This window comes from Delphinapterus leucas, chromosome 16, assembly GCF_059928025.1.
Source record: "Delphinapterus leucas isolate spDelLeu-1000000601 "Yukka" chromosome 16, BTC_Dleu_Yukka2, whole genome shotgun sequence".
NCBI lineage: Eukaryota > Metazoa > Chordata > Mammalia > Artiodactyla > Monodontidae > Delphinapterus > Delphinapterus leucas.
Genome location: NC_143144.1, coordinates 60,703,411 through 60,729,485, shown reverse-complemented (window position 1 = coordinate 60,729,485; position 26,075 = coordinate 60,703,411). Strand labels below are relative to the sequence as shown.

General features: G+C 39.2%; 1 protein-coding gene across 8 annotated transcripts in view; it reads left to right on the top strand.

Moving 5' to 3' along the window:
• Positions 1–26,075, top strand: part of ARMH3 (armadillo like helical domain containing 3) — a 178,014-nt gene that overhangs the window by 89,521 nt on the left and 62,418 nt on the right. For all 8 annotated transcript variants that reach the window (XM_089898097.1, XM_022568962.3, XM_089898096.1 and 5 more), the window contains one exon: positions 10,597–10,672. In XM_089898097.1, coding sequence (XP_089754223.1) covers positions 10,597–10,672 — 76 coding nt within the window. The remainder of the gene's footprint in view (positions 1–10,596; positions 10,673–26,075) is intronic.

Genomic DNA, 26,075 nt, shown 5'->3' with positions numbered 1-26,075 from the left:
ACTGTGTAGTCTCCTTTTCTCAGGCAATAAGAAAGTATATGTGGACTTCTTTGCCTTCAGGAACTCAGAATTCATCTCAGTAGAAAGCTGGTTAACATCCCTGTAGCCCTTTCTTGATGTTTGTGAAAGAGAGAGAATAGGGAGGCTTGTGGATTTAGTGAATACCAGTGAGATCCGAGTGAGAGTGGGTGGGAGTTGACAGCAGCAAACAAAAGAGCTTGGATCCCAAGGGAACATTGTGTGATTTGAGAAGGTACAGGGTTTTAAGGAGTTTTAATGTACCTAGGTATTTTTAGCATAACTCACAAGAGGAAGTGGGCATTAGATAAAAATCTTTCTTGCAAACCTTTTGGTAATTGGCTCACTGAAAATTTACTCTGTAGCCGTAATGAGTATAACTTACTTCTGAAAGAGGTCATGTATCCCTGTAAGTTTGAGTGAAGAGGCTACTCAAACCTACCTAAGTTTGAAAGGTGTTTATAGTGCCCAGAAACAGAAAGCCACTCAATAAAGCGGTCTATTAAAAACCTCCAACTTATTAGCTTTATTGGGATGTAATTGATATATAATAAACTGCACCGTTTTTTAAAAAAAATTTTATTTATTTTTTGGCTGTGCCACGCAGCCTACGGGATCTTAGTTCCCTAACCAGGGATGGAACCCGCGCCCGCTGCAGTGGAAGCGCAGAGTCTTAACCACAGGACCGCCAGCGAAGTCCCAAACTGCATTCTTTTAAAGTATACAATTTTTAATAAGTTTTAGCATATGTATATGTACATGAAGCTGTCATTACAATCAAGATAATTTACATATCCATCCTCTCCCTAAAATTTCCTTGTGTCCCTTTATGTCCCTTTTACCACCTCTGTCCCTCATCCCCCCATCCCTGGACAACCAGTGACCTGCTTTCTGTCACTGTCGATTATTACTTTATCCCTTTCATTGGGTCTATTCGTGAAAAGTTCATATTTTGCTTGCGACTCCTGTATCATGAGAAAGGTAAAGGGGATTTGTAGCAAATACCTGGAGAAAGAGTAGAAGCAAACCGTGGAAAAAGATTGCCTAGGAGAACAGAATTTTTTCTATTTCCCTGCTCTCTTATTCTCAGTGTAATAGCTTTAGCATCAGGTCAGCTCCCCTCAGAATATTAAGTTCCCACTGTCACATCAAGACACACATCTCTTTTTTTTAGGAGCTAGGAAGTCTTCCATGAGAACCCTCTGGCAAACTTCCCATTGGCAAAAGGTGCTCAGAGTACCCTGGTGTGGTTTGCATGTACCTGGTTTTACCAATGTCCTTGTTTTCAAGAATGTAGGATTTTCCAAGGGTGAAGAGCTACCCCAGAGGCTTTAGTACCCATTAATAGATGAATAAAGATGTCTTTCAGTGAGGAAAGGAAGGAGAGTTGGAGTGGGGGAGATATTTTATAGACGTCTGACTTATCTGCTCAACTGTGCCATATACACAAATGAGATAAACCCTTGTAGCCACAGCAATAAAATAAGAGAGGACATCTGGGAATGCTCAAATCTGCTAACGGAATTAAAATGGTAACCAAGAAAGTACAAATAGGAAAGTGAAAATTTCACTAAATGAAACACAACAAATAGTAGGAGGTGGCATGTTTCAGTGCTCTCCATTTTGTATAAAGTATGAGAAAACTTCTGGTGGAAAAAAACATTTGTTTTAAGTCAAGTTTTTTGAGGTATAATTTACATATATGGTAAAATTCACCCTAAATGTACAATTCTGAGTTTCAACAAATGCATATGGAAGTGTAATTATTACAGAAAATCAAGATATAGAAGGGTTTCACTATCTCAAAAACTTCTCTTGCGCTCCTGTGAGGTCAACTCTTCCACCCACCCCAATCCCTAGCAATCACTGATCTGTTCCATGTCCGCATGGTTTTGCCTTTTCTAAAAAAATATATAGAGGAAATCATACAGTCTTTTGAGTCTGGCTTCTTTTTTTTTTAAAATTAATTAATTATTTTACTTTTATTTGCTTTGGGTCTTCGTTGCTGCGCACGGGCTTTTTCTAGTTGTGGTGAGCGGGGGCTACTCTTTGTTGCAGTGCGCGGGCTTCTCATTGCTGTGGCTTCTCTTGTTGTGGAGCACAGGCTCTAGGGTGCGCAGGCTTCAATAGTTGTGGTGCACTGGCTTCAGTAGTTGTGGCTCACGAGCTTAGTTGCTCCGCGGCATGTGGGATCTTCCCGGACCAGGGCTCGGACCCGTGTCCACTGCATTCGCAGGCAGATTCTTAACCACTGCGCCACCAGGGAGGCCCTGGCTTCTTATACATAGTAATTTGTTTGAAGTTATCCATGTTGATGCATGTATCAGTAGTTCATTCCTTTTTATTATGCAATAATATTCCATTGTGGGAATATGCCAGCTTGGTTTATCCATTTATCAGTGGAAGGACATTTGGGAGGTTTCCAGTTTTTAGCGATTGTAAATAAAGCCCCTGTAAACATTTTTGTACACAGTTTTATGTGAACACAAGTTTGCATTTCACTTGATTACATACCTATGAATGGGATTTTTGGGTATTATGTAAGTGTACGTTGAACTTTATAAGAAACCGCCAAACTGTTTTCCAAAGTGGTTGTACTATTTTACATTACTTACAACAGTATGCAAGAGTTGTAGTCACTCCATATCCTAGCCGGCATTTTTTTTTTTTTTTTTGGCTTCTTACAGGTGTGTAGCGATATCTCATTATGGTTTTAATTTGCATTTTCCTGATGAATAATGGTGTTGAGCATCTTTTCCTATTCTTATTTGCCATCCATATATCTTTGGTGAAGGATTTGTTAGATTTTTTGCCCATTAAAAAAAAAAATTTGCATACCCGTGTTTATAGCAGCACTATTCACAATTGTCAAAAGATGGGAGCAACCGAAATGTCCATCAGCAGATGAATGGATAAATAAAATGTGATATATACATATAATGGGTTGCTATGCAGCCTTTAAAAAGAAAGAAATCCTGTTACGTGCTACAATGTGGATGAATGTTGAGTATACTATGCTAAGTGAAATAAGCCAGTCACAAATGGTTTCCACCTATATGAAGTATCTAAAGTAGTCAAATTCATGGATACAGAATGGTGGTTACTGGGGGTGGTGGAGAGGGTGCAAAGGGAGTTGTTTAATAGGTACAGAAGAGCTTCAGTTCTGCAAGACAAAAAGGTTCTGGAGATCTGTTTCACAACAGTGTACATATACTTTACATCATTGAACTGTACATTTAGAAATAGGTTAAGGTGGTAAATTTTATGATTGGTATTTTTTACCACAATAAAAAGAAATATACTAAACTCTAGACTTTATTTGGATTCTGCTAATTCCTCTAATGTTCCTTTTGTATTCCAGGATCTCATCCATTGCTACATTTACTCATGATGTCTCCTTAGTTTCTTTTTATGTGACAGTTTCTTAGTGTTTGCTCATTTTTCATGGCCTTGACAGTTTTGAGGAGAACCTTCTTCAGTTTGGGTTTGTCTGATGACTTACTCATGGTTGGACTAGGGTTATGCGTTTGGGGAAAGAATGCCACAGTGTCAGAGTGGCCTTTTCGTCACATCAAGGGTATATGTTATTAAGATGACTTAATCACTGGTGATGTTAATCTTGATCACTTGGTTAAGGAAGTGTTTGCAAAGTTTCTCCTCTGCAGGATTGCTTTTTTCCTCCTGTTCCGTGCTCTGTTCTTTGGAAGAAAGTCACTAAATGCAGCCAACTTTAGAGTTAGTGTTGTACCACTTCAGTAAAATATACAAGCTTTGCTACTATATAGGGTTCTCTAATCACCAGCCCCCCACACTTACTTTGATATTATAGTTGTCATATGTATTACATCTACATTGAAAACTCCACCAGACAATGCTATAACTTTCACTTGTGACAATCATCCAAATTCTAAAGAACTTCAGAGGGAAAAATATATTTTTTATATTTGCCTATATGTTTTCCATTTCTGTTGCTCTTTTTATTCCTGAAGATCCAAATTCCTTTCTGATATCATTTCTCACAGTCTTTAAGAATTTTCTGTAGCATTTTTTTGGGCTTCTGGTGACAAGATTTTTTTTGTTGTTTGTTTTCTTTCATTCCTGAAGGGTATTTTTGCTGGATATAGGATATTGAGTTATAGTTCTTACCTTTAAGTACTTTGAAGATGTTATTCCCCTTTTTTTGGCCTGTATGGTTTCTGATAATAAATCTGTGTTCATTTGAATCATGTTCCCTTATTTGTAATATGTTGTTTTTCTCCCGCTTCTTTTAAATTACTTTTCCTTATCTTTGGCTTTCAGAAGTTTGATTATATGTTTTGGCCTGGTTTTTCTTTGTGTTTATCCTGTTTGGGGTTTCCTGAGGATCTTGAATCTCACCAAATTTGGGAGTTTTCAGCCATTCTTTTAAAAAATTATTTATTTATTTATTTATTTATTTATGGCTGCATTGGGTCTTTGTTGCTGTGTGCAGGCTTTCTCTAGTTGCGGCAAGTGGGGGCTGCTCTTCGTTGCAGTACGCGGGCTTCTCACTGTGGTGGCTTCTCTTGTTGCGGAGCATGGGCTCTAGGCGCGCAGGCTTCAGTGGTTGTGGCACGCAGGTTCAGTAGTTATGGCTCACGGGCTCTAGAGCGCAGGTTCAGTAGTTGCGGCGCATGGGTTTAGTTGCTCTGCGTCATGTGGGATCTTCCTGGGCCAGGGCTTGAACCCGTGTCCCCTGCATTGGCAGGCGGATTCTTAACCACTGTGCCACCAGGGAAGCCCCAGCCATTCTCTTTTGCAAATTGTTTTCTGCCCTTAATTTCTCTCTCCCTTTCTTCTTGGACTACAATAACACAAATGTTAGACTTTCTGATACTGTTACACAGGTCTCTGAGGCCCTTTTTTTCCCCCCCATTTTTTCCTGTTCTTCATGTTTAATAATTTCTACTGTTCTGTCTTTAGGTTTACTGATTTCTGTGTCAATCCATTCTGCTATTAAGTCCATCTAGAGAATTTATTTTACATAATATATGTTTTACTTCTAAATGTTTTAATTGGTTCCTTTTTATAGTTTCAATTTCTCTCCTGAGAAGTTCTACTTTACCATTCATTCATTCAGGAATGTTTGCCTTTTTCTAATGGAGCATGTTTGTAATAGTTGCTCTAAAACTCTTTGATAATTTTAACATCTGTGTCACATCAGGCATCTGTTTGTCTTTTCTTTTGAGACTTTGTTACATTTTCTTGTTTTATTGTATATCCTGGTTCTTTGTATGTCCTGGTTCCTTATAAGTTGAGTAATTTTGGATTACATCCTGGACATTTTTCTTATGTTGTGTAGACTCAGTGTTCATTTATAATCTGGAGGGTTGGTTTTTTTTTTTTGGTATTAGTAGGCAATCAATCCAGTTAGACCACAGGTTCTTTCTCACTTTCTGTAGGTAGTGGTTCCAATATCAGTTCAGTTTTCAAAGCCCTTTCTGTGCTACTTTGGATCTGGTCCACATACTCACCACTCAGGAGACTGGACTGTAGTTCAAATAGCAGTTTAGTTTTTAAAGGGTTTGCTTTGCTACTTTGTATTTGTTCCATGCTTGGTCAGCTCCCATGAGCGTAACTTTCATGTGCGGAATTAGAGGAACACTTTCTCCTGGTCTGTCCAGGATTCCCTCTATGTTCTCTGGGTAGCAGAAGCCCCTTTTCCTGGTTTCTGTCTACAGAAAGATGAGGTTTCTATTGAAGTTTTAGCCATCCACCCAACTCCTCTATCATGCATCTCTGTGACTGTCTGGATCTTGAGGCAAACCTGCAAAAGAAAAATAAGAAAAAAGAAACCCTGGAAACCCACTTTTGTGGGTGTTTCTCCAAGTTTTGACTCCCCTCTATAATCTGTCTGCTTTTGTTTAATTTTCAGAGCCCTCAGGTAATACTTTTTATATTTTATACAGGATTTTAAACTGTAATCAGCAGGAGAGAGAGGCTGAAGTAGGCTTACTCTGCCACACGGGAAGTGGAGTCTCATCTTCAGTTTTTAGAGACATTTTTGCTGAATATAGAATTTTTCTTTCAATACTTAAAAAAATGTCATTTTGTTGTTTTCTGGCTTGCATAATTCCTGATGAGAAGTCTACTGTCATTCTTAGCTTCATTTCTCTGTATATATCTTTTTTCTCTGCATGCTTTTAACATTTTCTCTTTATTGCTGATTTTCAGTAGTTTATCATGTGCCTTAACATGGTTTTCTTTATTTTTCCTGGAGTCTCTTGAGCTTCTTGGATCTGTGGATTTCTGGTTTTCATCAAATGTGGAAAAGTTTTGGCTGTTAATTTCTTCAGATATTTTTCTGTCCTCTCTCCTCTTTTCTTGTTTTGGAACTTCAATTATATATATGTTAGACCTCTTGACAGTGTCCCATAGGTCACTAAAGCTCTGTGGGTATTTTTTCCTTTCTTTCCATTTTTTTTTGGTCTTTTCTCTCTCTTTCATTTTATTTTATGTATTTATACTATTTATTTTTGGCTGCACTGGGTCTTCATTGGGTCTTCGCACGGGCTTTCTCTAGTTGCAGTGAGTGGGGGCTACTCTTTGTCGCGGTACGCGGGCTTCTCATTGTGGTGGCTTTTCTTGTTGCAGGACACTGGCTCTAGGCACATGGGCTTCAGTAGTTGTGGTGCACGGGCTCAGTAGTTGTGGCTCCTGGGCTTAGTTGCTCTGCAGCATGTGGGATCTTCCTGGACCAGGGGTTGAATCTGTGTCCTCTCACTGTTGTGGCCTCTCCCGTTGCGGAGCGCAGGCTCCGGACATGCAGGCCCAGTGGCCATGGCTCACGGGCCTAGCTGCTCCGCGGCTTGTGGGATCTTCCCGGACCGGGGCACGAGCCCATGTCCCCTGCATCGGCAGGCGGACTCTCAAGCAGTGCGCCACCAGGGAAGCCCGGCAGGTGTATTCTTAACCACTGTGCCACCAGGGAAGTCCCTGTCTTTCGTTTTAGATAGTTTCTATTCCTCAGTCTTCAAATTCACTGATCTTTTCTTCTGTGTTTTTTCTAATGTGCTGTTAATCTCATTAATCTCAATTCATTTCATCCTAGTGTATTTTTTTGTTTCATAAAGCATTTTCTTCCCTAGAAGTTCTATTTAGACTTCTTTCTTTAATATGTTCATTTCTTTCCTCATCATGTTTATATTTTCCTCAATCTTCCTGAGCATATGGAGCATATTTACAATAGCTGTTCTAATGTCCTTTTCTGCTAATTCCATCATCTCTCTTCATGTCTAGATCTGTTTCTATTGACTGATTTTTCTCCTGCTTATGGGTCATATTTTTTTCTGCTTCTTTGAATGCTGGTAATTTTTAAATTGGATTTATAACATTGTAATGTTAATGTTGTAAGTGCTTGATTTTCTTACTTTTTTTATATAATGTTGGACTTTGTTCTGGAATGCAGTTGTGTTGTGTGGAATCAGTTTCATCCTTTTAGGGTTTGCTTTTAAGGGTTGTTAGGGCAGGTTGAGAGCAACTTTTATTATGGACTAATTTGGCCCCATTACTAATGCAGTACCCATCTGCAGACTCTACCTGATAACCCATGTATTAGTAGGTTTTTCCACTCTTGCTGGTAGAAATGCAAATTATTTTATTTGTGGAGCCTTCTATGAGCGCCACAATTTCTTCTCTTTTCCAGTGGTTCTTCACCGCCAGCTTTGGGTAGTTTCCTCTTCCCTGTGTGAAGATCGGTGCTCAGCAAAAGATGGAAGAGGACCCCTCTACAAACTTCCATAGTTCCCTGTCAAACTCCCTCCTCTACAGTACTCTACCCCACAAATTCTAGGTGCCTTGGCCTGCCCAGTTGCTTATCTCTATGTCTTTGGCTTGGCACGACTTCTGGATTCTGTTTAAGTTCCTCCTCCCTGCCCTGTAGGCTAGAAACTTTTTCACATAGTAAGCTGGGGTAATCGTAGGGTTCACCTTGTTTGTTTTCCTTCTTCAGGGATCACAGTTCTATATACTTGTTGTCCAGTGTCTGAAAACTCTTGTTTCATATATTTTGTTCAGTTTTCTATTGTTTGAGGTAGGAAGGTTAATTATGTCTTGATATTCTATCATGGCTAGAAGAGGAAGGCTCACTGAGACTTTTTTGATAAAGGCACACATTTAATATTCCTATGGCATTAATTTATTGCAGTGATATCCGCTGAATAGGAAGGACCTTGACACAAGCTGCCCTGAACCATAAATGATACCATATTTTGAACTGTTTTTTTCATTAAAAAAAAAAAAGATAATTAGAAAAGAAAAAGCAAGGTAAAAAACATTTTTACAATCTCTCCTTTCTAGTATGACCACTGTTTTCATAGTTATATATTAGTCTACTTGTATGCATAGTTTTACATAGTTGTAATTATGTTTTCCTATTTCGTGTTTTTTTAAACCGTCAGAACATTTTCCTTTTTTTTTGTAGTTTTCTTAGGTCTCTTTCTCTCTCTCCCTCTCTCTCATTTTTTGCATAGTATGGATGTAGTTTATTTAACCATTCCTTCTTTTCATGGAAATTACAGTTTCCAGTTTTTGCTGTTACTTAACTCTCTTTCTTTAATGGCCACATGGTATGCTATTTTTGTGTACCATAATTTACTACATAAATGATAACCTTAGCTTGAGGCATTTAGGGCATTTTGAGATAATTTTGTGTTTAAATTTGGTAACTTAGAAAAGAATGTAAAAGCCTATGGCATTTCCAAGGGAAATGCAGTGATGAGGTCTGGGTGCTTGTTCACTAAGAACAGAAGTGACAGGATGTTAACAGAGAAATAATACATGGACAGAGTTAAATACCTCTCTGAGGTAAGGAGAGTAAAGTTCAGCTCAATTCCGTAAGGGTTAGGTCCTCACCATCAGAGAATTTATGATTTAGTGGAGGGTCTAGTGAAAAACAGATGCATCTAAACAGTTTTTGCAATTGAGTTGAAAAAAATACATCTGACCTGCTTGAAACAATTTTGTTCATTACGCGAATAAATTTGCACAAACACTAGGTGAAACCTGAGTTCAGACTGTAGAGCTCTAACTTGAAACTATACCAAGTTCCCCTTCACTAAATCTTGTAAATTAGAAAAGCAGCTCTCTGATCATGTTTTATTAAGGCTTCCATCTTCTCTTTCATAAAATTGCATGAATTTATAAAAATGAAGTATTGCTAGAATAGATGCAGAACAGCCAGATGAACTTTCTTTCCCTATTACAGTTATAGGCCCTCCCTCTAGTAAAGCTGCTGCTACTACTCTTCTTGCTAGAGGAATACTGGTCAGGAGTAGGTAGTGATGGTACTCAGGTGTAAAGTTCCTATGCAGATTGATTACACATTTCTTAATGTTACTTAGGCTGTGACTTCCAACCTTTGAGAAAGTCTCAGGTACATTCTTTTATTTGTTTGGGAGACAAGTCTATTTAAATTCATAATAGCTAATACTTATATAACATTTACTATGTGCCATGCACTGATCTAAGGCTTTATATGTAACTTATTTGATTTTCATGATTATCCTTTCATGTAAGTATTGGTATTATTCTCTAGTAAGTGGCAGGGGCTAGACTGGGACTCCGACAGTTGGCTTCAGAGTTCACACTCTTAACCATTCACTGTGTAAGTGCAGGCTGTAGAACCATTCCCTCTAGGTTTAAATTCTAGCTCCATTACCTACAACTCTGTGAATGAACTTGATCAATTAATTATTTGTCTCCTCCGAGTCTCATATGTATGCTGTATTGCATATAACCTTTGTCCAATTTCTGGCACATAGTAAACTCGCTACATGTTTAGCTCATATTAGTTATTCACTCGTTAAAAACATATGCTTGGAGTGCCCACCATATGCTTGCTCTTTCAAGGAGCACTTGTGCTGGTTTGTCTCTTTTCCAAAATAGTGTAGGTACTGTAATGTGTGACCATGAAGCTCATAGCTGATAGAGGATATGATGATTTGTATTTCCATCATTCCTTCTCCTGTGAGTAAGGGTGGAAAAGAGACTTTGGTCAGAGAAGGGAAGAATATTCCTGTTGATTCATGTTGCAGGTCACACAGTTAAGTCAGAGGAGCTAAAACAGGTTACTCCTTGATTGAAACATGACCATCTTCTATCTTGCAAGGTTATTTGTCCTGTTTGACCCAGCTTAGACCTTCAGGAGAAAGACATACTGTATGTGGAGCAGGAGGGGGCACTTGCTCAGCTGGCCAGTTCCACTAAATCAGCCCCAGCCATTAGGGAAATGATAAATGTGGCAATCAGGTGACCCATCACACCCCAGTGTAGATTTTAAATGAATGCAAAAACTAGCAGGGAGTGGAGAGAGGGGAGCCCAAGGCAGAGGAGAAGTAGAATATTTTGATAGAAAGTGAAAAAAAGAGGAAAAAGTTTGCGGTAAAGATAGTTGAGAATAAGCCCTTACTTTTTTCCCTAGATGAAGATGTCTTAAATAGAAGATTGGCCCAGGCTCCATTTGGTTATTCTAATAGTGATATTCTGCGATGTGTCTTCATTCCTCATATTTGTGTTTTATACCAGGGGTCTAACACGTCTTTGTTCTTTCCTTTTTTACAGTCCTGAGGCTTTCTACCAATGCAGGCCAGTGGAAAGAAGCAGCTAGCAAGGTGACCCACGCGTTGGTTAATATCAGGTGAGGAATGAGGATTTATCTCTTTCAGAGTTCCTTGGCTCATCCTGAGGTTTATTGTACCTTTCTAAGTGGAGTGTGTTGAACAGCACCACTATTTTAAGCCCTGATGTCTGTAGGAGTGGAAGAAATTGTCATATTTGATCAAGAAAAGCAGGAATGCATGTGACTTTCATTTTGTCATATTGAAATAACTCACAGTGTTTGCTCTTCTCTGAATTTTCTTACCAAGAGATGGTTGCAAGCCCGTTTCAGCATCTTTGTTGCCAAAGTGTTTTCTGTGTATAGGTCATCTGAAAGCTGTTGTGTGGCAATTTTTTCTGTCATTCTCCAAGAGTTGAATGAATGACTCATGGGGATCTGGAACTTTGACGTTTTGCTTTACATGGCTATTTCTGTTTGTGGTAAACAGAGCCAAATGGAGCTCATGGGGCTAAGTCATTTCAGGTTTCTTATGAAACAGCAAGGCAATTATAGCGTGCTGTATGTATTGGATAAAATTGAGTCAGACATGGAGTTGGTTTAGGGTTTTGAGGAAGTAGCACACACTCACAGGAGTGAGCTGTTAGTAAATGGAGAGAATGTGCCTTCAGTATTATGAAACCTAAGGCTGACTTTTCTTACATGCCTTGCTCCCTTTGTGCCTATCATTTTTCATTTTCTCAACAGTTATTATATTGCTCTTGCAAACAATTGAAAAATTAACATTGAGTAGAAGAGGCAAACCCAACAGATGGGGAAACTTGATTTAGCTCCAGATGTAAGCCTTGCCAGACATTTCCAGTAATAGTAATGCACATTTACAACTTGGTATAGATTCTAATTTGTGACAGAGCTGGGATTGTGTTTATTTCTATATCTTTCTTTTCTTGCCCTTTTTTTTTTTTTTAAAGGTAAAATGTCCTGTCCCTGCAGTGATGTACTAGTGTTTGGCAAATCTGGGAACAAAAGAAAAAGTGTGAATTGTGTGTGTTGGGAGGGCTGGGATGAGGGAGCATGGGGGTGAGATGTGCTAACAAGATTGTATTGAAGGTATTGAAGGTTGATCTGCCTTACCTGACGCGAGACATTTTTTAGTAAACACGGTTTTATAAATCTCACAACTAAATACATAACTGCATCGAGCAAATAAGCCAGATACTGTAGTAAGGCCTTATGATAAATGTGATTTTCTGTAGGATTCAGGAATTACAAACTGCTTTCTCCCAAATATCCCTTTGTGACCCAAGGGCAGTATGACAAATGTGAGTGTTTGAAAGAAACACCAGATTCCGGGCTACAGTATGAAGTGCATATGGGTATGATTTATGTTGTGTTTATTTATTCATGTATTTACTTAGGCTTTCCAGGCAGTTCCTTTTCATCTGGGGCCTGTTTCCTTGATCACAATCCTTTATGCTTTCTTTATATCCTACCTTGTTGCTTTTCCTTTCAGTGGCTTCTGGCTTGGCTGCTGTCATTCTTCCCAAGGGCCATCAAACAGCTGATTTAAGCTATTGGCCTGTCCTTTTTCTTTTTTCTGTTTTTTGTCCCTTTTCCGAATAGCCCAGAAACGACTGGCCTGAGATTTGAGCAGATAACCATGACCTCTTCCTTCTCTTTTTAGGTCTCTATCAGGCCTACCTATACCTCCATTTTCATTCCTCAAACTTCTTTGATGAACTTGCTGCAGCGAGTAATTATATCATCCTCACTGTTGCTAATGAATTAGACTTGGAGTATATGTAAAAAGTATCAAAGATCCAGTCAGTTTTTTCAAGAGGTTACTGGAAAGATGTGTTAGAATATCACTTATCACACTAAAGCCAGAGCAGGGGGAAATACTGGTGATGCTGAGCCTGCAAAAGTTTACTTTTTTCCTTTTTAACATTTATTTTCACTTAATAAGTGCTAAACTTGTTGCTGCTCTTTCTTAAACTGCTGTCTTCTTCAGTCGTCAGACTCTATAGCATGCATTATAAGCTTTAAAAAAATATACTTTTTACCAATGAGGAAACTGAGTCTTAAGGATATTTGAATTGCAGAAATCCCACAATTGTTGTGTGGCAAAGCTGAGAATTAATCATAGGTCTTCTAATTCACAAGTCCAGGGCTCTTTCTTTTATATAGTAACACCTCCTTCTATAGTGTTACATCAAAGGCTACTATGGAGGTAAACAGAAAACTCAGTATGATGTATTGAAGGGGGCATGGGCATGGAAATTTGAGTTAGAGAAACTGGGTTTTTAATTTTTATCTCTACCACTTAATATGTGATCTCGAGCAAGTTATTTAGCATCTCTGGACCTCTTTCCACCATCTATAAAATGGAGGTCATGATGATATCAATTGTTTTACAGGGAAGTGGTTGTGAGAATTACATATAATGTAACATATATTAAAGTATTTAGTAAACTATAAAATACTGGTCATTTCATTTAGCGTAATGTCTGTACGGTCCATCCCTGTTGTAGCATGTGTCAGAATTTCCTTCCTTTTTAGGCTGAGTAATACTACTGTTTATTTATTCATTCATTCATTCATTTATGGCTGCATTGGGTCTTTGTTGCTGCGCATGGGCTTTCTCTAGTTGCGGCGAGCGGGGGCTACTCTGTTGCGGCGCGTGGGCTTCTCATTGTGGTGGCTTCTCTTGTTGCAGAGCACGGGCTCTAGGCATGCCGGCTTCAGTAGTCGTGGCACATGGGCTCAGTAGTTGTGGCTTGTGGGTTCTAGAGCATAGGCTCAGTAGTTGTGGTGCACGGGCTTAGTTGCTCCACGGCATGTGGAATCTTCCCGGACCAGGGCTCGAACCCGTGTCTCCTGCATTGGCAGGCGGATTCTTAGCCACTGCGCCACCAGGGAAGCCCTAATATTCCATTTTATGTATATGCCACATTTTGTTTATCCATTCATCACTGATGAAACCCCAAGTGGATTGCTTCCACCTTTTGGTTGTTGTGGTTTTGGTTATTTGTACATGGGTGTACAAATATCTGTTCAGTTCCTGCTTTCACTTCTTTTGCGAATATACGCAGAAGTGGAATTGATAGATTGTATGGTAATCTTATGTTTAATATTTTGAGGAATTGCCATACCATTTTTCTGGTTTAGCATTCTGAGCCTTCCTTAGAATGTTTCCTAAGTATGTCTTCATTTATCCCTTCTCTAAATGTTAAAATGTTACCCGTAAAAGATGTTTTGCTTTTCTTTGTAGGTAGGCTGTGTTGCTTTGAATAAGGGTGTTCCAAGGAGTATTCTTTTCTCCGAGTTAGTATTCTCTTAGCTGAGAGCAAATAAGTGGTATGACTAAGAAGTCAGCATTCCACTGAGCCAATGGTAATGAGTGCTGCCTTATGCTCCTTAGCTTTGCTTCTTAAGAGCCTTGTGTTGTACATCCATGACACTGTTAACTTTGGGTGGTTTAGAAAACAAGAGACTGTCAGAAAATTGGACCTGTGGGTCTCCCAGGGATACTATGGGATATTTAACTTCTGAAAATTGGACCTGTGGGTCTCCCAGGGATACTATGGGATATTTAACTTCTGGCCACCAAATTGATTATCAACGACAGAGTGTATAAAGGCTCAGTAGTAAAGTTGTGATGGTATGCAACATTTACTTATGTTGTTTGTAAAGGTTGTATTGATCCCACACCTGGAAAGGATTTCTTTCTGTCTTTTGTTGATCCTACACCTGGAAAGGATTTTCTTTTTTCTTTTCTTCCTTCCTTCCTTCCTTCCTTCCTTCCTTCCTTCCTTCCTTCCTTCCTTCCTTCCTTCCTTCCCTCCCTCCCTCCCTCCCTCCCTCCCTCCCTTCCTTCCTTCCTTCCTTCTTTCTCTTTCTCCCTTCCTTCCTAACTCCCTCCCTCCCTTCCGTCCTTCCTTCCTTCCTTTTAAATTTGGCTGCACTTCACGGCATGCGGAACTTCCCCAACCAGGGATCAAACCCCTTCAGTGGAAGTGCAGAATCTTAACCACTGGACCACCAGGGAAACCCCCTGGAAAAGATTTCTAAGGCAGAGTGAACAAACTCTTAGCCACCTCTCCTGTAGTATGTATGTTCTTTGATAATCACGGCAAGGGATTGGGTTGCGTGTGAAATTTTCAGATACCTAACAGCTGGGAGGGCCTCGGAGACTGGTTTGCCAGTTGATGACAGCTACAAGTTATGCCTTTGGGATCTTCTGGAACGCAGTGCATGCAATGGCAACCCTAACAGTATCTCACCAACAGTGAAAAGCAGCAGAAAGCCTGCAGACCTTTCTTTTTTTTGGAGTTTAGATTGTGACAGTGAAAACTAAAAGTACTTCTACTTGCTTGGAGGCCTAAATTTGCTCAAGTGTCAGTGTTTGCTTTTTACTTGTCTTTAGTGGCTTAGTCATGCTAGTTCTTTAACTGTCAAAGTTATTTGTGTTTAAACAATTTGTCTCTCTCTTCCTGCTTGATCCTTCAGAGAGATTCTTAAAATGCAGCTGCTGAGAAACTGCTATTTTTACTGAAACACCTGATGTCATTAACATACAGGGCCCTATGTTTGTTCCTCCCTATCAGAGCGTTGTTCTATTGCTTTGCCACAAGAAAAATAAAATAGTATTGCTCCATCTTTAAAATTCCACTTGGTATAATTGTTACTTCAGCTGCCTTCACATATCTACTGATCCCCAAAGGAAAAATACCCTGAGGGGCTATGTGCAGGGCTGGAAGGAAAACATTTAGAAGTTTTGCTTGGAGACTTCTATGCTAAATATTTCCTGTCACCACTTAGCAGGCTACCCCAGTGAGGTCCTGTACTTTAGGGAAGATGTCTGCTGACTATTAACCTAATTAGTCAAAGAGAAAAAGAAAAATGTTAGACTAAAATCTGACCTTCATCTAACCAAAGAACTTTCAAGGTAAGTAATTTGAAGCCCTTAATGAATCTCTTCACGTTAACATCTTATTGCTTTTCACTTAATGAGCATTTTATTAGCACCAGGTTCACAATCCTGTTCTCTTGTTGCTCACAGAAATAGTGGCTGAATGACTGCAAATAGGTTTTTCTCCTGATCTGTAATTTTCTTAAGGTGGATAAAGTTTGATCTATGATATTACTCTATAGTTAATATATTAATTTTTCCTTTTATTTGGAATGCATTAAGCTAAAGTTTAGTTTGTCTTTGAGAATGACTTTTTAGATACTGCTGGGGTTAGTGACAAGCCTGGGGTTTGGAATGAGAATTTAGTGCATTTCTTTTTAAGTCTTTTAATTGTTCCCCAGTGAGATTGCCTCTTGTCCCCCTGTTTGCTCCACTGGTCTTTTTGTTCCGATGCTGAGGTGTGCTCCTCCCTCCTGCTTATGTGCTTATGTAGCTATTTTCCTTCATCCTAAAAAATACTCCCTCAAAAAAAAAAAAAAAAAAGGAATGCTTTAAATGTACACTCTGCTGGGGGCTCTCAGGAACAAGAAAATCTCTCAGCACCCTCTGGATACGGGGGTTCATTGAGAATAACACCCTTTGGAGTGGGCTGTGTATAGAATTCTGACTGTCACGGGGCGGGGGGTACGGAACACCCTCAGGCAGTAATCAAGGCCACTGTTGATGGCCACAGAGTTAGAGTTGGGAAGGGAATAGGTCTCATCCAGGCAAAATCTCCCCAAATCCCTTTGCCCATGCACCTGTTTGGGCTACAAAATTTGCCTCTTAGTCACAGCTCTCTTATCAGAATGGATACTGATGAGTTGAGAGGGGGAGCAGTTTGATGCCAAGCATTTCAGCTGAAAGATGCAACTTCGTCTAGTGAAAAGTAAATATGGACTAAAGTGACTAATGATAGAAGCAGAGGCATTGGGCAGATGGCTCTTGAGTAGCAAGGAGTACACGAACATAATCTTCTAGTCCAGTTGTCTGCTCTAAAGTGGCAGTCAGGCTCAGATTATCCCCGGGGTCAGAATTTATCAGTAATGACCTTCTTCTGTTAATCAGACCCTGCAGATCTCCCATTACAGAGAATGAAAAGCATTATGCAGATTAAAACAAAGCACCAAAATGAGGCTGCTATAATATCATTTCCCCAATACCTGGGAACATTACATATTATTCTAATAGTTGCTGTTCCCTAATCTCTTAAGACTACAGCTAGAAATGAAAAACCAAACACTGAATCCCATGTGGTTAATCATCTCTTTTGCCCTAACTTGGTTTATGCTGCAAAGTGAGGTTTTGCATTAGGTTGTATCTAAGCTTGTGAACTGCAGTGCAGTAAAGAAGTCTTGGTTTAGGAGATTCAGATATTTATAATGAAATATTAAGATTTTTTTTGTTGGGGCTGCTGTGACTTTAGCATATAAAGCCCCTCCTTACCTCAACCTGAAATTCCCTTGGGGTCTTTCTCCATTTTGCTTTGTAAAAGAAAATTGTGGGAAAATATATGTAACATAAAATTTACCATTTTAACCATTTTTAAAGTCTACAGTTCTGTGGCATTAAGTACATTCACATTGTTGTGCAACCACCATCATCACTGCCAGCCATCTCCAGAACTTCTTTATCTTCCCCAACTGAAACTCTGTACTCATTAAACAGTAATTCCTCATTCCCTCCTCTTCCCAACCCCTGGGAATCACCATTCTACTTTCTGTGTCTACTCTAGGAACTTCATATGAGAGGAATTATACACTATTTGTCCTTTTGTGACTGGGTTTTTTACTTGACCTGACATCCACAAGGTTCTTCCATGTCATGGCATGTATGAGAATTTCCTTCCTTTTTTTAAAGACCAAATTCAGTCTTCCGTCCTATATATATATTACATTTTCTTTATCCATTTATCCATTGATGGACACTTGCATCCTCCACCTTTTGACTACTATGAGTAATGCTGCTGTGAACATGGGTGTAGAAATATTTGAGAACCTGCTTTCACTTCTTTAGGGTATATACTCAGAAGTAGGATTGCTGGATCATATAGTAATTCTATTTTTCATATTTTGAGGAATCATTATACCTTTTTCCACAGCAGCCACACCATTTTACATTCCCATCAGCGATACACAAAGGTTCGAATTTCTCCATAGCCTTGCCAGCATTTGTTATTTTCTGTTTCTTCTCAATCATAACCGTCCCTGTGGGTGTGAAGTATATCTCATTGTGATTTTTGATTTTCATTCCCCTGATAACTAGTGGTTTTGAGTATCTTTTCATGTGCTTATTGGCCATTTGGTATCTTCCTTGGAGAAGTGTCTATTCAAGTCCTTTGAGGATTTTTAAATTGGGTTGTGTTGTTGTTGAGTTTTAGTAATTCTTTATGTATTCTGGATATCAATCTCTTATCAGATTTATGGTTTGCCAATATTTTCTCCCTTTCCATGGGTTGCCTTTTCATTCTATTGATAGTGTCCTTTGATGCACAAAACTTTTTAATTTTGATGAAGTCCAGCTTACCTATTTTTTTCTTTTGCTGTCTGTGTTTTTGTTGTCATATCCAAGAAATCATTGCCAGTGCAAGTCATGAAGCTTTTCCCCTATGTTGCTCGAAGAGTTTTATAGTTTTAGCTTTTACATTTAGGTCTTTGATCCATTTTGAGTGAAGTTTTTTACATGGTGTACAGTAAGAGTCCAACTTCATTTTTTTGCATATGGATGTCCAGTTTTCCCAGCACCCACTTTGTTCTTTTTGAGATAACCACAACTCTGATTTCTTAATTTGAATCAGGCTGAATTTGGAACTTAACTGATAAGGTATAGAAATGGAGACTCCACGTTTTTTTCTGCATGTCTTCATTCCTTTTGGTTTTTAGGTTTGCTCATTCTGCTTGTTTAAGAGCAGGGACTCTAGAGTTAGGTTGTCTGAGTTTAAGTCTGAGCTCTACTACTTACTTTGAATAAGTTATTTAACTACTTTTTGCTTGAGTTTCCTCATCTGTAAAGTGAGGATAATAATGGAACCTGTGTCATTGTTGAGATTATTAAATGACAATATATGAAAAGCACGTAGAATAGTGCCTGGCACATAGTCAATGCTATGTAAATGTTCATTATTACTATCTTTTTAAAAAAATTGCCATCCTGAATGTGCATAGCTGGGGGTCTTACCAGCCTTGGTTCTGATGATCTGCACAGAACCTCATTCTAGACAAGCGAGTACCTAACATATTCAAATTTGCTCAGTTCCTTTGGTCCCACCTCATGTGGACTTAAAAGGGACCAGAGATCAAAATGATATTATTACAGGCTGACATTAGGGGAACACTGAAACTTAGGCTGTTAGTCTGTGTCTTGGCATCATTGATGGGAAAATAGTTTGAATGGAGAGTTTATGTTTTCCATCACTTCTAGCCCTTTGAGATGTTTGATCATGAAACTTTGGCTTTATTATTTTCAGGTGAGCAGTCTGCCATCTTGTTATAATTGTAGTAAAAGAGAATGTCCTCAAAATGAATATGCGGGGATTTCCCTGGTGGTCCATTGGTTAAGACTCTGAGCTTCCACTGCAGGGGGCACTGGTTCAATCCCTGGTCGGGGAACTAAGATCCCGAAAGCCATGAAAATGGAAAAAAAAAAAAAAAAGAATATGAAAGGAAACTAACCAATATGTTCTTATCTCTGGTTAGAGAGATTATAGGTGTTTTAAAATTTTCTTTCTAATACTTTATTAAAAACAGCTGTGGTTTGTTTTTTTTTTGGTAGATGCTCTTTATTAGGCTAAGGAAGTTCCCTTCTGGTTTCTTGCCTTGTTTTTTTTTTAACATTGAAAGGGTGTTGGGTTTTGTCAACTACTTTTTCTGCATCTATTGAGTCGATCATGTGGTTTTCGCTTATCCTATTGATATGGTTATATTACATTAATTGAGTTTCAGGTGTTAAACCAACCAATCTTGCATTCCTAGGATAAATCTCACTTAGTTATGGTTTATAATTCTTTTTATATGTTGCTAGACTCAGATTGCTAATACTTTGCTGAAGAATTTTTGTGTCCATATTCATAAGAGATATCTCTCTGTAGTTATCTTGCAATGTCTTTGGGTTTTTTATTTTTGCGGGGGGGGGGAAGGAAACTTTATTCACGCATGCACAAAGGTTGTGATATTAACCGAAGATGATGGTGAAACTTTCTCAGCATGCTCGCTCTGGCCGATGCCAGCCTGCGGTGAACCTTGGAACCTTGGAAGCTAATTCCGGTGCCTGGAACCGTCCCCACGTGGGCCAGGAGGTGCATTGGGGAGGGAGGAATCTGTCCCCTCCCCAGCAGTCTTACCTCATCCAGGGATGTTCAGAAAAAAGTGTTGCTGGGTCCCTGGTCTGTGATCCGTGGTCTGTGGCCCGGAGCGGAGAAATGCACACCAGGAGGATCAGGTCTGGCAATGAGTCCCCACCACCCAGCGATCCCTATGCACCCACTCACTCAACTGCCAGTTATCGGGTGATGTCTTTGGTTTTGATATCAGGGTAATGCTGGCCTCATAGAATGAGTTGGGGAAGTGGTCCCTTCTCTTTTGTTTTTTGGAAGACTTTGTGAAAGATCAGTATTAATTCTTCTTTAAATCTTTGGTACAGTTAATCAGTGAAGCCACCAGGGCCTGGGCTTTTTTTCACAGGTAGTTATTTTGAGATTGTAATTCATTCTCTTTGTTTCTTATAGGTCTGTTCAGATTGTCTGTTTCTTCTTGAGTCGGTTTTGGTAATTTGTGTGGTCCTAGGAATTTGTCCCTTTTGTCTAAGTTGTCTAGTTTATTGGCATACAGTTGTTCATAACGTTACTTTTTTTATTCTGTAAGGTCAGTAGTAATGTTCTCTCCTTTATACCTAATTCTAGTAATCTGAATTTCCTCTTTTCTCTTTGTTAGTCTAGCTAAAAATTTGTCAATTTTGTTGATCTTTTCAAAGAATCACCTTTTGGTTTCATCGATTTTTCTCTTTTTTCTTTTTTCTATTTCATTATTTCCACTCTTGTTTTTTTTAAATTTTCTTCCTTCTGCTTGCATTAGGCTTAGTTTGCTCTTCCATAAAACAAACCTCAATAAGTTTTAAATGATAGAAATAATACAAGGTATATTCTCTGACCACAGTAGAATGAAATTAGAAATCAACAATAGAAAGAAATTTGGTCGGAGAACATATGTTGTATAATTTTCTCCTAGGAGTCATACTCCATAGACAGTCCCTTATCTGAGCCAATAAAAACAGGCCACGATCAGCAGCTCCTACCTTGCTTGGGAGAAAATTAGATGTAAAAGATATGGCACAGGACAAGAATTTCTTCCACAAACCAACACTGACTCCAGACATAAAATGACGCACCTAAGAACTCTTTTGTGCACAGTATCAAAGTACTGTGTCCTCTCAGAAATTATATACCTCCAAAACAACTGTTCACCAATTAGTCCTATTACTTTTGTACCTGTACTCTTAGTTATAAAGCTCAACATGTAGGCAGTAAAAGCCAGTAAGCTCTGATTGCTCACATTTTGAGTATAGAAAAAGAAATAGCTGTGGGCTATTAGTTCACCAAACAATACAGCAGGTTCTAGAATGCTGTGTCTAATATCTACATGTGAGAAAATCTCTCACAAAGGAAATGTATGTATCTAAACTCTAAATACAGACTTTTCCCCCACTATCACCTAGTCCTAGCTCCAGATATGAAAAAGTAGACAAAATTAGGGTCCTGTTTCTAATGCATCCTTTCTCAGGAAATATGTGAAATTCTTCCTTTATTCAACTTTGAGCCCAGCCCTCTGTCCGGAATCCAGCTACTGGAATATGAAGTAGAAGGAGCTCCTCGGTGGGTTCCAGGTGCATGCTCTGAGAGTATCAGTTAAGGCCTTCTAGGTGTGGGGCCTCACCCTTTGTAAAGGCTAGTGTTTCATAGGAATGTGACAGCCAGCTTGAGGAACCTCATAATTGTGAGTTAGTTGGGAGAGATCTTATATGTATCTGATGACCTTATTTTGTTTTTGTTTGTTTTTGTTTTTTTAATGCCAACTCTGTTTTATTTATTTTATTTTTTAATTAATTTTTATTGGAGTATGGTTGCTTTACAGTGTTGTGTTAGCCTCCACTGAACAACAGAATGAATCAGCCATGCACATACAGATATCCCCTCCCTTTTGGATTTCCCTCCCATTTAGGTTACCACAGTGCATTAGGTCGAGTTCCCTGTGCTATGTTCGCATCAGTTGTCTATTTTATATATAGTATCAATAATGTATATGTGTCAATCCCAGTCTCCCAATTCCTCCATCCCCACGCTTTTCCCCCTTGGTATCCATACATTTGTTCTCTACGTCTGTGTCTCTATTTCTGCTTTGCAAATAAGATCTGATGACCTTATTTTGAATGTTGTTTTGGCAAGTGCTTAGACAGTCTTTTTGCTTGTTAATTACACTGATATTTTTCTCTTACTTAATGAATTATGCCAAGTACTTACTTGAGCCTTTTGGAGGTGGCTTTGAGGGACTGCCTTTGTGACTGAGCCAGTGATAATGGAGTAGCTGCTTTCTGGTGACTAAGGTCATTGAGAGTACAGGGTCTTGAGGTAAGTTGGAAGGGCTTTCTTCTCAGCAGACAGTTGCAGATAAAATTGCTAAGAACGCTGGAGGAGAAATGTATGATTGGCAGTTTGCTCCAGAATGTTCTAGCCTCGGTCCCAGGTGTGTGAGTGAATGGCCCCCATGTGGCAGGAGAGCAAATTCTCTCCTCTTTCTTTAGGTACATAGTCTCACAACATTCTCTGTTTCGTAAATATGTATTTACATAGCAAAGGCCTTTGGTTTGTACCTGTCCCATTGGTTATTCATTGGATTTCCTACCTATAATTTTATAGGTAAAATGGTGTGGTAAATTAGCTTAGATTTTAAACCTAGCCTTAACTTTTTTGTGGGTATCTGAGATGAGCCATCTGATGTATATTCTTCATTCTGCTAGTCTTTTAATCAGCAGGACTTACCATATGCTATTTCCAGTTTCTGTAAATAGGCATCAAAAACCTGAGAAGAAACACATTGAGAGAGAGAAAGAGAATGAATGAGAGGAAGTGTGGTGTGTTTGTGTGAGATAGATTTGGGCTTCTTTCTTTAAAAGCCTGTGGTTTTAGGAGCATTTCTTTATTCTTCTCTTTCTGTCACTGCTTCCTTATTTTTATAACTCTTTCTAAATACTAGGAGTTAAGAACCAGAGGGGCAGTCAAGGTGACCTAGAATTGCTGCTCTATTTTAGCAGGTCAGGAAGAAAGGTGTTTCCAACTGACTCATTATAAAATGGGGTCATAAGGGTGGGAAGGGGCTAGAGTCTACAGCAGTCCAAAGCCTATCATTCCTGGGCTTTTGCCCTTTCCCAGACCGCTCTCTCCATCCTCTGGCTCTCTGGAGATGGCCTGCTTTTGGCGGCGCAACTGACCCTGGTCCTTTAGGGATGGGCTGCTCCCTAATTATTATTGATTCCAAGGAAAGAAAAAAAAACAAACATTTTGTTTTCACCTGAGAAAAGGTTGTTGCTGTTGTTTTCCAAAAGGAATTCTTGCTAGGAAATGTAGATATTTAATCATGGCTTAGTTCACAAAATGCTGGCTTCTAATTGTAACTTATATAAAGCCTAGCCACAAATGGCATCAGTAGGCATAGTTTAGGTCCCTAATTCCTTTCCCTTTTCCATCCCATATCTAAGATACTTTAAAAAGTAGTCTTTTAAAACTGTGGGCAGTTCATCTTATCCCTTATTTTTCCTTCTTCATTTACCTTTTCCAAAAGTCAGAGTGGAACTCTGTTCATATAACTCAGGTACTCTAACCACGTTGAACTGTAGACTGTTAATCTGCTGATGGGATGAAGAAGCCATTACTACTGGGTAGCAATATATTATCCTATCAGCAAACCCAAACAGGCATCTGTTCAGCAGATGAAACTTTAGGTTTCTTTGGATTATTGTGAACAAAAAGAGAAGTGTTCTTGGCCATAGGAGCTTAATCATTCTAAATTCTCAGATTATACCAGAATGGCTAAGATCGCATACCTTTCTCTTATCTATTTGACTTTGATCTTGCAGGTTAGCAGTGCTGGGTCACAGAACCTTAAAAGCTGAAAGAATTTAAGAGGCCATCTACCCCAGTCTCCTTCCCAAAGCATAAATCTCATTTGTTGGGGTAATATCCAGCCTCTGCTTGAAGACTTAGTAAAATAGTGCTTAATACTTTAGGCTATAGCTATTCAGTTTTTAAAGTAATTAATTAATTTATTTTAGCTGCCTGGGTCTTAGTTGTGGCACGTGGGGTCTTCATTGCAGCATGTTTTGTTGTGGCATGCAGGATCTTTAGTTGCAGCATGTGGACCCTTAGTTGCAGCATGCGAACTCTTAGTTGCGGCATGCATGTGGGATCTAGTTCCCTGACCAGGGATCTAACCCGGGCCCCCTGCACTGGGAGCATGGAGTCTTACCCACTGGACCACCAGGGAAGTCCCTATTCGGTTTTTTAAATGATGAGAATCTTTTCCTCATGTCGATTCTTCCTTTTTATAACCTGAACCTATTAATATTTCTACCTTCAAATGCAACACCAAAAAATTTACTCTTTTTAAAAAAATTTACTTATTTATTTATTTTTGGCTGTGCTGGGTCTTTGTTGCTGCACGCGGGCTTTCTCTAGTTGCAGCGAGCCGGAACTCTTTGTTGCGGTGCGCAGGCTTCTCATTGCATGGGCTTCTCTTGTTGCAGAGCATGGGCTCTAGGCACGCAGGCTTCAGTAGTTGTGGCACGTGGGCTCAGTAGTTGTGGCTCGCGGTCTCTAGAGTGCAGGCTCAGTAGTTGTGGCGCACAGGCTCAGTAGTTGTGGCTCACGGGCTTAGTTACTCCGCGGCATGTGGGATCTTCGTGGACCAGGGATCGAACCCATGTCCCCTGCATTGGCAGGCTTATTCTTAATGACTGAGCCACCAGGGAAGTTCCTTTACTCTGTCTTCTATGTTGACTTCTTCAGAGGGCTAACATGTATACTACTGCCCTTCTGTAGGCAAAACATCCCTCAATTGTTCTTCATATGACATGGTTTCTAAATCTCTGGGGTACTGTGATTGTCCTTTAGATATATTTTATTTTCTCAATTTACCTCCTAAAGTGTGGTGTTAGCGTGTGCCTTGTACCAAATAAGCATTCAGTAAATGTTTATTGGATCAGATGACACCTAGAACTGGATCCAGATGTGATCTTAGTAGCTTAGATTGTAGAGAGACACTTAGCACCCAGGATATGAACCTATTTCATTTGCAGCCTCCAGTTGCATTAATTTTTCAGCAGCTGAATTTCATTGTTGGTTCATAACAAGCTTAGGTCCCACTAAAACTTTCAAATCTGCTTAAGGTGACCTGCAGTCAAATTAACTCTCCTCCATCCTGTAATTGTTCGGTTGGTAGTGCTGTTTTGCTTTGTGGTGCTGGTTAGTTTGTTTTAATGCTACTTGCTTATTGTAGAAATTTTTTAAACAATGCAGAAAAGAGCAAAGAACAAAGTAAAATAAAATCTCACTATTCAGAGATAGCTACTATTACTGTTTTGGTGAATCTCCTGAACATATCTAGTTGATTTTTTCTTTTAAACTAACCTAAATGAAACTCTTTATCCTTATTAAATGTATCTTTATTCATTACAACCCATCAATCTAGTTGAGTCCTGATTATGTCATTCTATGTATTGGTTTTCCTTTGTAGCTTTGTATCGTCGGCATATTTGATAAATACTCTTTCTAAATTTTTGTCCAGATGCTTTGATATAATCCCAACTCTGCTACTGATTTGGGGGTGATTTGGGAATAATCTCTCCTCTTTCTGGGTTTTGACTTGCTGCTGTTATGTAAAATGGCCTTGAAGACTGAAAATTTTTCTTAAGAATCAACCGCAAAGCTCTTTGTAAAGAATAAATTTGTGAAGAAAAAGCTGTGGGTGGGGAATCATCAGCCAGGGCCAGGCTAGAAAAATAAATCCTTTTATAGACAAGTCAGGGACAACAACCTTCATGGAGTGGTTAAAATCTTCCTCTATCCTCCTACTCCCCCAGCAGAGGGGTTTACCAATTGAAATTTAAAAAAAAAAGGGGGGGGGGAGGAAAGGAGGGAGGGAGGAAAAAGATTATAGCAAGCATTACTTCTTAAATTGAGAAATTAAAGAGAACATACAGGTAAAGAAGATTTAAAAGGCAGTTTGGAGTGAGGGTGGGTGAGAGAGCTTTACTGAGAAAGAAGATGCTCTTTACCGTTTTCTCTTTTAATTGGTAAGCTTGGTGGTCACCGTAAAGGCTCTTCTGAGCCTGGGGTCCATAGGGAGAGAAAAGTGTGAAACTCACTGCTGCCTGCTATTTCTCCCCTAAACAAGCTTTGCCTGTGTGTTGCATTTCCCCTGGGTTCTTAAAGAAGGTGTGTGATAATCTAAAACTGAAACTGAGGCAGCGTTTTAAGCAGGCAATTCA